This window comes from Hypanus sabinus, chromosome 4 (assembly GCF_030144855.1).
Source record: "Hypanus sabinus isolate sHypSab1 chromosome 4, sHypSab1.hap1, whole genome shotgun sequence".
NCBI lineage: Eukaryota > Metazoa > Chordata > Chondrichthyes > Myliobatiformes > Dasyatidae > Hypanus > Hypanus sabinus.
Genome location: NC_082709.1, coordinates 24441749 through 24454831, shown reverse-complemented (window position 1 = coordinate 24454831; position 13083 = coordinate 24441749). Strand labels below are relative to the sequence as shown.

The 13083-nt window shown below is 38.1% G+C and overlaps 1 protein-coding gene across 1 annotated transcript in view; it reads left to right on the top strand.

The window, feature by feature from the left end:
- col28a2a (collagen, type XXVIII, alpha 2a) overlaps window positions 1–11651 on the top strand; it is a 94024-nt gene extending 82373 nt beyond the window's left edge. Inside the window, exons 31-36 of the mRNA XM_059966058.1 lie at window positions 461–497; window positions 1949–2506; window positions 5064–5329; window positions 5576–5774; window positions 9675–9851; window positions 10770–11651. Of these exons, the coding sequence (XP_059822041.1) occupies window positions 461–497; window positions 1949–2506; window positions 5064–5329; window positions 5576–5774; window positions 9675–9851; window positions 10770–10777 (1245 nt within the window). The 3' untranslated portion in view covers window positions 10778–11651. The remainder of the gene's footprint in view (window positions 1–460; window positions 498–1948; window positions 2507–5063; window positions 5330–5575; window positions 5775–9674; window positions 9852–10769) is intronic.
- The last annotated feature ends 1432 nt before the right edge of the window (window positions 11652–13083 follow it).

The window sequence follows — 13083 nt, the reverse complement described above, 5'->3', positions numbered from 1 at the left end:
CTATTGTGTATGTTGCACACAATTACACCCATGTGACCAATTACCTACTAACCTGAACATCTTTGGAACGTGGGAGGAAACTGGAGCAGCTGGCTGCCAGCAGTGTAACAGCACTACGGAACCACGCTGCCCCCCGAAAAACCTCGCTGAGTGGGCACGAGGAGCTGAATGTCGTACTCTTGCCACAATTCCGATAAAGGGAAAATAATCTGTTTTACAGCCCTGCCACGTTTTTCAATTACATTTTCACAATAGCATTTTGTTTAATGTGATTCAAAGATTAACCTGTGAATATTGTGATGTTGTAGTTTTCCAACTGCTCTATCCTCAGTAATAATGCCATATGTCAATATAGAGTCAGCATCAAAAGTAAATCTCTGTTTTCTAGTCATGACATAAATAATTTACTTTTAACAGCAGTGCACAAATATATTTTCTTTTGTTTTCAAAATATGACTAGAGAGAGGACATCATCAGAATGATAAAAGAGATATGCGGTATGTACCCATCAATTCCTGGTTTACAAATATTACATGTTTCCATTGTAATTATTGTTGGTTTATACAATACAACAAGGCTGATCCTTACCAGAGAAAAGGTAGAAATTTAAAAATATTATTCCACATGTTATTTCCCTAGGTATTTCTTTATATCCAGAAGTAAATTCAATTTTTTTGTGTGTAAGAAATAAATTTTTGAAGTTCAGTTCTGATTAATCCTCCCAATGTAGGTTGGTAGAGATGTGCAGAGTTGTTGTAGGTTGCAACAGGACATTGGTGGGATGAAGAGCTGGGCTGAGAAGTGGTAGATTGAGTTCAACCCGGCAAAGTGTGAGGTGATTCATTTTGGATGGCTCAAAGTTCAAAGTAAGTTTATTATCAAAGTAGATAAATGTCACTATATAAAACCCTGAGATTCATTTTCTTGTGGACATACTTAGTAAATCCAATAACCATAACAGATGATAGATTTTGAAGGTAGAATACAAGGCTAATGGCAGTGAAGAACACTGGGATCTTGGGGTCCACGTTCATAGATCCCTCAAAGTTGCCGTGCAAGGTGATAGGGTTGTTCAGAAGGTGTATGGTGTGTTGGCATTCATTTGTCAGGGAAATCAGTTCAAGAGCCACAGGGTTCTTGAACGTTGCAGCTCAATAAAATTGTGGTTAGGCCACACTTGGAATGTTGTGTTCAGTTCTGGTTTCCATATCATAGGATGGATGGGGCAGCTTTAGAGCAGGTGCAGATAAGATTTACTAGGATGCTGTCTGGACTAGAGGACATGTTTTATGAAGATGGTTTGAATGAACTAGGGCTTTTTGCTTCAGAGAGATAAGAGGTGGCTTGATAGAGGTATACACAATGATACGAGGTATAGATTGAGTGGACAGCCAAAGACTTTTTCCCAGGACTGAAACAGCTAATATGAGGGAGCATATTTGCAAAGCGTTTGGAGGAAAGTATAGGGGGTATATTAGAGGTAATTTTCTTTCCCCCACAGAGAGCGATGGGTGTGTGAAATGACTTGCCGGGAAGGTGATAGAGGAGCATAAAGGGGCATTAAGAAAATCTTCGACACATCGATGATAGAAAAATGGAGGGCAATGTAGGAGGGAAAGGTTAGATTGATCTTGGAGTAGATTAAAAGTTTGCCGTAACATCATTGGCCGAAGAGTTTGTTCTGTGCTGTAATATTCTATGTATAGTCAGCTCTCCTATCCAAGTTGTTGCCTGTCTTTCATCAATGCCTTAATATTTTTATGAAGTTCAGGAAGATTTTAATGAAAATTATTCATTGAGAATATTAGGTACTTCTGAAAGTATTGCTCTAGAAATCAATGATTCTAGTTAACCATCTTAGCATTTCAAATAGAAATTTGTTATGCGATTTTTGTTTAAACTAATCTGCTCAGATTTAATGAAATCATTTTATCATTTTTTTTTACAGGTTGTGGAATTAAGTGTAAAGAAAGGCCGATGGAGCTTGTCTTCGTGATAGATAGCTCAGAAAGTGTGGGGCCAGACAACTTTGAAATTATAAAAGATTTTGTCACTGCACTTGTTGACAAAGTAACAGTTGGCAGGAATGCCACTCGAATTGGTCTCATCCTCTACAGCTTGGAAGTACGGTTAGAGTTTGGTCTAAGTCGATACTTGACGCAGCAAGATGTCAAACAGGCAATTAGGAAAATGCTCTACATTGGGGAAGGCACATACACGGGAACAGCTATCCGCAAAGCAACTCAGGAAGGATTCTATGGAGCTCGGCCTGGTGTGAAGAAAGTTGCTATAGTGTTGACAGATGGGCAGGCAGACAGAAGGGAGACAGTCAAACTGGACGTTGCTGTTCGTGAGGCTCATGCTGCAAACATTGAGATGTTTGCAATTGGGATTGTAAATACATCTGACCCAACACAAACTGAATTCTTGCGTGAACTGAACTTAATTGCCTCAGATCCTGATACTGAGCATATGTATCTCATTGATGATTTCAATACTCTTACAGGTTTGTGCTATGTCCGTTTCATCATTTCATGCTTTTTAATGAAGGTACAAGAAAACTTTAATTGCATACTTAAGGTGAAACCAAGTAAATAGGACAACTACTGCATAGCTTACCAAAAAGCAGTAATTGCTGCACACTGGATCACCCTCAGTCTCTGTTACATTAGAACTGTATACCAGGACATGAAGGCATTGCAAACCCTTGGTGGTTCCTCTTGTGTCATATACATTGTCTAATTTGTTATGTTGACACAGTGTCTTGGGGATAGAAATCAAAAAATTGATGTTCTTGCATTGTAAGTATTGTTATCTTGGGAATTTGATTGAGCCAGCTGGAATAAGAAATTGAGATGCTGGTGAAATTAGATCTTTATAAAAATATGCCTGCCCTGAAATTCAGTTGCAAAATACTGTTCAACAATATAAAAATGAAAATTGTTTCTTACCAGTGTAAGAAGTGATGATAATTATTCTGGGTCATTTCATATTACTCTGGAAATGTGTTTGATTGCCTCCAATATGAGCAACCCTAGTGCCCTGATGTTATTTACATGTCAGAAGTTGATACCATACCCAGTAGAAATCCCCATTTAGCATACTGAGGGAAACTTAGATCATCTTGTCTGGGACCATGTATGGTGCCAGGACAATATGCTATTCTTGGTTAAAGTGATGATTGAGAATACCAGGGAAGTAAGTGAATTGTTTGCCGTCATCCTTTGATCACCTTGCTCTTCACTGCACACCAACCACCTCTCTATCCACCAATTTCTCAGCTGGCTCCAACCTATAATCACCTGAGTCTTTACTCCAAATCTTCTACACTTTGACCAAACTTCTTCAACCATCTGAGGTGAAAGAGGCGCTGCTGTGACTTTATCACCACACAGCCAGTATGTACGGACAACGTCAGATCCTCAGTGATGTGTAAGCTGAGGAACTTAAAGCTGTTCACCCTGTCAATATGTTTCAATAGGTACATTTAATGTCAAAGAAATGTATACAATATACACCCTGAAATTCTTTTTCTTCACAAACATCCACGAAAACAGAGGGGTGCCCCAAAGAATGAATGACAGTTAGAATCCCAAAGTCCCCCCCAGCTTCCCCCTCCCACGCACAAGCAGCAGCAAAGCAATGACCCCCCCTTCTCCATCAGCAAAAAAAAGCATCAACACCCCCCACCAAGCACTCAAGCATGCAGCATACCATCAGTAAAGACACAGACTCGCAGCACCCCAAAGACTACTCACTTACCCAGTAATTTACCATTCCCCCCCCCTCCCCCTCTCCATCCCCATCCCCATCCCCCTAATAAGGGAAAAAGAGGTGTCCCATTTCACAGCAGGAGGGGAGACATCACAAACAACCTGCTGATTTACAGTGTTAAAAGTCTGTTGTGCCACTTTTTCTGAGCTCTGTGCCCAAAGAACTCAGGTCTCTGGACACACAGCCGGCAGCCAGCTCACTACTTCCGACCTTCTGTGTACTGCCATGACATATCAGGCGGCACCAGCCTTGAATCAGCCCTCCTCCAGAGCCATGAAAATCCGGCACCTTGAAGGTCCGCAAGTCTTCCAGTCCATGTGATTGGCATATCGAAAAGCCCTGAAAGCAGGTCCCATTTCCGCAAAGAACTAAAGTCAGCATCTAACTCCGGGTTAGGGTCTTTAAAAGAACCCTGAAAGGGAAAAGAGATATCAAAGATAGAAATAGAGCTGTTTCTGAAGATGCAAGCAAAGGAGTCACCGTTAGGCACCATCATCCTAAGCTCCACCTCTTCAGGGTCTCAACCTCAGATCCATTGGTCAATAGGGGTTAGCCTGTCTCCATTCCTCCTGTAGTCCTCAACCAGCTCCTTTGTCTTTGCAACTCTGTGGTTCCTGGGATGAAGGCCAACAGTTACAAGGATAGATTGGAGAGGAAAAGGACTGTTTTCTCACAGAAGGAAAGGCTGGGGGAATTTTGATAGAATAATTTAAAGTGATGTGGATTTCTTTTAGCAGAGCTATCAAGTACTTGAGATATAAAATGAATGGTTAAGGAATTCAGAGTGACTTGAAGAAAATCTTTTTACACGGAGTGTAGTTAGAATCCAGAATAAAGATATGGTAGATAAAGTTCTTCAAGAGGAGGTTGAATAAATATAGTGAAGAAAAATTGACGATTATATGGAGAAAGGCCTTGGGGTTAGTTATAGTGAATTTAAATTGTAAGTCGGGAAACGATAAATAAATTCTCTTTCTATAATAATTGTCAATGTGTTATCCTTTTTTAAATTACTCCACAATTTTTCATTTTTGAAAGTTTCAAAGTGAGAGAACAGGATTGCAAATTATGTCATTGACTATGGTGACTCAGCAAATTGTGATTTACTTATTAAAAAATTTAACATGATGTTTGTGAATTCACTAGTTGCCCATCAATGAGTAGCATAGCAGCCAAGGTGATAATGGCTGGGGTTCTGTTCCCTGGAAGGATCTGCAAAAGGAATGTCTTCATGAAAGTGAGTTTGAGTATAATGCAATTTACATATTTTTTCTCTTTCTTTTTTTTAGCTCTAGAGCTAAAATTGGTCAGACAGTTCTGTGAAGATGAAAATGGTGCTTTGATTTCTAACCAAATTAGAAATGGTATAATATCAAATAGAAACCCATTATATTCAATAACTTCAAGTTCTACACATACCAGGAACCAAATTGGACCAACTGCTACAAAATCTAGAAAAACAATTGTATCTGAAAAGATAAAAGTAAATGCATCAGTGAAGCCTTTTCCATTCAGACCTACCTCAGTTGTAAAACCTCCGAAAATCAATGAACAGGTAAAAAATGATCTTAAATGCTGTTTATAACATTTTATTTGCATGTAGCATATATTGTTCATCAATGTACCCCTGATTTTTATACGTACCAAGTTATAACTAAACACTCGAGTAAATCAGCTGATGAAAGAAAAGGCAAATACTTTAATAAATAAAATTAATAGCAATATTAATTTTTATTATAATTGATATTACTTTTTCTAATACAAAATACTTAAACAAATACTGATGTCTGGCATTACACAGGTGAAACAGAACTCAGAAAAAGCTGATGATGATTCTAATGAAGAAAAGGACCTGGAACTTGTAACCCCCTTTGTTCATTCGAAGGGCAGAAACAATCCATCACTCAATAAAAGCTACTCAAATATACAAACGCAGTCTGTTAAGCCTGTGAAGGAATCTGTAGAGTCAGCAAACCTGCCACAAACAAAAACAGTTCCAGGTAAGATATTAATTTGTTTATGTAGTATAATTGATGAATAACTGCAGAAGCAAATAAGGCCATTACATGTTAAACCTTTTCATTCTAAAATGGGTTCAAATTTCAGCACACATTACTAGAATAATTTAAGGATAGTTGAAAATACATTTTTTACTTGATATAACTTGATAACATACTGTAGAATCTCAATAATGCAACATTTAATTACAGTAGGGGGATGAAAGGCTGTAAGTTCCACAGACTTATTTCACTTACCACCTTCCTTGAAAATATATCAAGCTCAATGCTGGCTACTTGCAAGTTAAATTCTCTAACCTGAGGGCCTTTCTCCATATCCTTGTCAAGTTTTCTTCATGATATTTATTCAAAGTGGCAGGTGGTGGAAGTCTGTAGACACAAAATATATCTACTAGTTATATTGTCATAGAACAATACAGCACCTCCTGTATACAGGACCTTCAGCCTAGTGGGTTCCAATTTCCTGTGTTCAACCTATATCCCACTAAGCCCCACCCTTTCAATGTATCTACCTTAAATGGTGCTAATGTACCTGCCTCAACCACTTCTTCTGGCAGCTCATTCTAAATACTCTGCATGATTAAGTTGCCCCTGAAGACCCTTTTCAATCTCTCCCCTCTTACCCCAAATCTCTGCCTCTTAGTTTTGGTCTCCCCTGCCCTGTGGAAAAGACTATTACCATCCACCTTACCTATGCCTTGCATACTTTTAAACATTTCCATAAAGTCATCCCTCCTTCTCCTCTATTCCAATGAATAAAGACCCAGTCTGGTTAACCCCTCCCTGTAACTCAGGCCCTCCAGTCCTATCTACATCCTCATAAATCTTTTCTACACTCTTTCCAGTTTAACCACATCTTTCCTATAACAGACTGAGCAAAACTGTATGCTGCACCTCAAGTGCAGCTTCACCAAAAACTTATACAAGTGCAACACAATATTGCAACTCCCGTACTGAATGACATGACAAATGAAGATCAGCATGCTAAATGCCTTTCACCACTCTGTCTATATGTGACACCACTTTCAACAAATTATACACTTGTATTTTTAGATTGCATTCCCTAGTCCCCTACCATTCATAGTATGAGTGCTATACTGGTTTGACTTTCCAAAATTCATCATGCCACACTTATCTAGTATTGAAATACATTTGGCACTCCTTGGCTCATTTCCATTCCCCTTGTAGCCTATGATAACCTTGTCAACACCTTCTAATTTCATTTCATCCACAAACTTGTGCATTTGTATCCAAATCATTCATATAAAAAACAAATAACGAGGGTCCCAATACTGACCACCTACTGCACACCACTAGTCACTGGCTTCCATTCCGAGAAACAACTTTCAACCATCATCTTCTGTAACCTACCTCAAGCCAAATTTTAATTTTGAATCTACTTAACTAGCTCTCCCTGTATTCAATGGAACCTAACCTTCCAGACCAGCCTACCATGCAGGACCTTGTTGAGGGCCTTGCTAAAGTCCAAATAAACAAAATCCACTGCCTGCCCTAAACTATTAGGTTACCTCTACAAAAAAAACTTCAAAAGTTTCATCAAGCACAACTTTCTATGCAAAAAGCCATACTCTAAATCAGTACCTATACAAACTCAGGTCGATCCTGTCCTTCAGGTTTTCCTCCAGTAACTTCCTCTGTACTGATGTCAGGCTGACTAGCTTGTAGTTCTCTGGATCGTCCTTGATACCTTTCTTAAATAACAGAATGTCACTCACTTTCCAATCTTTGGGAACTTCACTTTGGCTCACAAAATAAGTATATCGGCAAGGGCTTCTGCAATCTCCTGCCTGACTTCCCACAAGGTCTGGGGATGCACTTGGTCGGGCCCTGGAGATTTATCCACCTTAATGCATTGTATGGCTGTAAACACTGAGGAGAAATATTCATCAAAAATCCCACCCATCTGTGGCCAAAGACACAGGTGGTTCCGGTGATCACTGAGGGGACCTTCTCTCCTTTACCTTACCTGCCAGCACCATCTCATACCCTCACATGGCCTACTGATTTCCCTCTTAATCTTTTTCAATTCATCAACGGATTTGCTCAAACCCAATCTCTGATGCTTCCTTCTATATCTTGATGAGCTCTTCAGCACATCTCATAAACCGGGGTTCCTAAACTTGCCAATTTTGCCCTCTGCCCTAACAGGAACATGCTGTGGCTGGACGCTTGCTATCACAATTTTAAAAGCCTTCCACTTGCCATTTACTTCTTTCCCTTCAAACAGCTTACTAAAACCTTGGTCACTGAAATAAATGCAGCTTAACAGAGTACTCCTTTCCCCATTTTGACTATGTCCCAGCTATCTTGATTACTAGACATGTCCTCGCTGGCTACAGCTTTATCCCATGACTTGCTCCTGCCAGTGTAATTTAAACCTTTCTGTGTAGCACTAGTGAATTACCCTGCAAAGATATTGGTCGCTCTCCGGCTCAAGTGTACCTGCCCCTCTCTCACAGTTCGCCTCTACCTTAGAAGAGATCTCAATGTTCTGAGAAACCGAATCCCTGCCCTCTGCACCAGCTCTTCAGCCACAGGTTCATCTGGCCATTTCCTCACTAGCATTTGGGACCAGGGATAGTCCAGAGATCACTACCAGCACAGAACTATTGCAGGCACCGGCAAGCCAGGTTCAATACCACCACTGACTGTAAGAGTTTATGTTTTCTCCCTGTGGCCACATGGGTTTCCTCCCATGTTCTAAAGACATGAGGGTTAGTAGGTTGATCAGTCACTTGGTACTGTTGGGCTGTGCACACTTATTGAGTCAGAAGGGCCATTAGTATGCTGTACCTCGAAATAAACATTTTCAAACCTATATATAGCACAGGTTCCAGGTTTGGGTGTGCATTCTAAGCTAAGTTTTGGAGGAAAAAACATAATTAAACTTGCTTTGCAAAATTAAATCCTTAATTTACAGATTTCAAAACGACAATAACCAAAGTATTTAGGGTGTAACTTTTGATAATATAGAATATTCTTTCTTAAAACATAAAAAATCCACAAATGCTAGAATCTTTCAGAAATGAAATAATCACAGAAAACCAGAGTTAACATGGAGTCAAGAAAAGAAAATCAGATTGGACTACACTGCTGGAATTATTTGAGGGTGTTGTTAGAAAAATGGATAAAGGAGAACCAGAGGATATTTGGATTTTCAGAATGCTTTTGATGAGTCTACACAGAGTCATTTGAGGACAGAGGTCAAGGACAAAGTATGTGGGACAAACACTGAGAATTAGTTATCTTTAGAAAGAAAGAGTGTGAATATGCAGATCCTTCTCAGGTTCGTAGCTGTACCCAATGGATGTACTACAGAGACTGTGAATGGGTACACCTCATATACCAATTTATATGAACATATTTGCTATCAATATCAACAATTACTTAGGAACATGTTGAGATCTCACCTGGAGTATTATATAGAGATTTGCTCTCCTTATTTAAGAAAAGATGAACTTGCCGTACAGGTAAAGCAGCAATAGTTGAATCAGCCGGTTCCAGGAATGGTGGGTTTATATATGAGGAACGGTTGAGTAGACTATAACTAGGTTTGATTTAGGTTTGCATAGAGGATATATCTACAGGCTCTGGTGCCTAAGACCAAAAAAAAAGGAATCTCTCTTTTATGACAGATGAGAGGAAGTCTCTTCAATCAGAAGATGGAGTTCTGAATCCTCTACCCAGGAGGGCATGGAGGCTGAATAATTGTGTTCATTCAGTATATAGATAGATATTTTGTTATCTTCATGCCAAATAATAAATTTTCAAATGTATTTCATTTATTTCATAAGATGAATTCTGAAAGCTGACCCACTTCTCAGCTTATGATACATCTATGTTATTTATATGTTTTCCTAGATCCTCTCTGTCAACTCCAATTAGACCAAGGGGCTTGCCGTGATTATATAATTAAATGGTATTATGACATGCAGGCCAATGCGTGTGCACAATTTTGGTATGGTGGTTGTGGCGGAAATGCTAATCGTTTTGACAATGAAGACAAGTGCAGAAAAACCTGTGTAGTGTTCAGTACTGGTATGTCTTCAATCTTTCAAAAAATATATATATTTAAAGCCATTTCTTTTCACAATTCAAATTTCAATGATAGATTGAAACGATTAAATTCAACATAAAATCTCCATGTTTTAAAAGAGAGAAAATAAATAATTACAAATGCATCTGTCAGTTTTTACGTATATAAAGCCATACTCATTCTAAAACTAAACTATTTCCTTAAAGCATATTTTCTATTACTTCGTATAGGGATGTTAGAAAATAATTAGAGACAGCTGCAGCAAATTCAGATTTCTAACAAAATGCTAGCAAAATCAATAGGAATATGTTGCTGGAAAAGCTGACGATATTCCCAAATGAGAAATAAATTCCACAGGTCATGAAAGTGACTCAGACTGATAGGGGATTATGATTTTATCAGATTATGATTTCATCTCTCTGCTTTATACATGACCATTACATAAAAAATGACTGTGCACCAACAAAATAAAAGTTTAAACCTATTTACTGAATTTATTCTAAATTGACTCAATGAGCCAGTTTTTGAACCCATCCTTTAACCTCTTATTTTCCATAACTCCATCATTCTTTCTTGAGTTAGCTTCCAGCATCTGAATTGATTTCTGATAGGTTGTAGCAGTACACCCACAGAAACAAATTATCTGTATCCTTAAGTTGTCCCTCTAGGCAAATAAATAAAACCATGAACGCAATAAAACCATATACTGAGTTTTCTTGACTTCTAATTAACTACTTGACAGGTGTTGAGTGCAGTCAGCGGACAGATTTCTTGAACGTCTTTAACAATAGTGACGACAGATGGAATTCTCCCCTGTATCTTAGGATAGGGTGTTTAAGACTGTTGTTTCATTTTGATAACAATTCCATTGTAACTAAATAATTTTATACTTTATTCATCATATCTTCTCTTAAATACAGAATTCTGATGTGGATCCCAGGAAGTTGTTTCAGCAAATCATTGAAGAACAGGAGGAAGACTAAAAGTTATCTTAGTTCATTTATTTTTTTTAATATTTTGCTAGTCACACAAATTCAAATTCAAGTTGTATAATAGTGTTAATACAGAAGATTATGTTTTTGTCAACTTTTTGATATAAATACAGTTCTCAAGGGGTAAAAATTAAAAAAAAATGTTACTGTAAGTTAAGAAATTTTTAAACAATTCAGTAAACATTAGAATTTTTTTGCATTTAATTTGTATTCTGTATTTTAATGTGAACATAATTTTCACTGGTTGGAAAGAAGGAACATCTCAGTTGTTCACAAACACAATTGTCGGTGGTTAAATCTTGGAATATGGAGTTATATGTAAGAATTTTATTTTAACATACAGATTTTTTTGTCCACTGAAGTTTATAAAATGGCATGTAATGGAAGTTCCAAATAATAATGGTGCCCCTTTTTCTGCTGTACCAGCAGGATTAGGTGAAGTTATTCACCCGCGCATCTTCTTAATCAATAGTGTTAGGCTTCACAGAACTGCCTGAACATGAACATGATACATGCACATATTCACAACACTTCCTTCCACTGTTAACTGCACCATTTACCAAGCATGGATAGCTATGATTTATCGATGTGTTAAGCCACTGAGGACCTTAAGTACACATAAACGGAAGATGGCAATATTCATATATTGCAGAATATATAAGGAGTTTTGAAGATTTCTCTGGTAAAGTTGTGATATCAGGTGTTACAAATATTTATGAGTTACAGTGTTAAATGTGTGAACAAATGAATTTACATTTATTGAAGTCACAAATGTATCATCTATTTTATAAAGTTTTGATTGCATGTTGAGTGTTGGATGTCTGTATTGTTTCATTGAATCCATTCAAAGAGATTGTACAAATTCTCATTTTGAAAAGCATAGGCTAATCAATATAGATTTGTTATGGACTAACAATCAAACTCTTTGAGTGAAATTAATGGGGGCAGTGTATAGCCAAAAAATTACAAACACAGGAGATATGGGAGGGAAACATACAGATTTTGCAAACCAAGATGACTTAATTATATTTTTGTGACTTGAAGCTCTTAATAGAGGTGTACTACATTGCTCAGTACTTGGTCCCCCTTTTGCAATATCACTGATTCAGACTGAGGAGGAAATTTTTAAATGGCAAGGAGTATTGCATACAGTTCTGGTTACCCACTATAGGAAGGATATTGAGGCTTTGGAGAGGGTGCAGAAGAGGTTCACCAGGATGCTGCTTGGTATAGAGGGCACGTGCTATCACGAGAGGCTGGATAAACTTGGGTTGTTTTCTCTGGAGTGCCGGAGGCTGAGGGGAGATCTGATAGAGGTTTATGAGATTATGAGAGGCATAGGTAGGGTGGATAGAGAGTATCTGTTTCCCAGCTTGAACAGTGCATTGCAGTTTTGGTTACCATGGTAGGACATTTGTGGCTCCAAAGTAATATTGGGGTATAGGACTTTGGTGCTGACTAATTGCCAAATTGTTGTGGCTCTGAAATGTACGTTACTGATACTATAGGAGAGAGGCCCTAAGGTCAGTGACATTCTTTTCATTTTTATTAAATTTTATTTTTGAAAAAAAATTATTTAACCTCCCTTTATGTTTAGTGGTAAACCCCCATAATGACTTGTGAAATTATGTGAGGAGGTGGAGTTAAGGTTGAGTGACAGTACCATATAGTGCTGGGGATCTAAATTGCATGAAATACTGGGCGTTTCTCATAGGAGCGTAGCAACTTTAGAAAAAGACGATAGAACAGCATTTTAGCAAAAAAAAAGAACTTAAGTTGAGAATCTTCAAAACTGAAAACAATCGACACAATCAGCAAAAGTGAGAAAATAATATTTGGTTAACAGGCCTCCAATGGAAACATGAATGTAACATATACCCAAAAGAAATAGAAATATATTGCGGCCAAAAACTATTCCATGAGGAACTTAAGTGGAGGGACATGTCAGGAACAGCGAAAAGACTAGTATTTTTAATAGAATAAAGAAAATGGTTAACAAATGAGGGAAAGTAAAGGCCAAAAATATTTAGGGTACTTTATTCACGCTCGAGGAAAAACTCCATCAGCCTTCATGAGTCACATGTTCCAACAAATGCTGTGGCCTCCTGTGATGTACGGAATTGTGGAGGGAGTAGGTATGCTAAAGTAGTACACAAGAACATTGGAGGAAGCCAGCAGGTCCGGCAGCGCCTATGAAGGGAGATGGGCACTGGGATGCTTCTTCTTCTTTTACTGCGGTTGG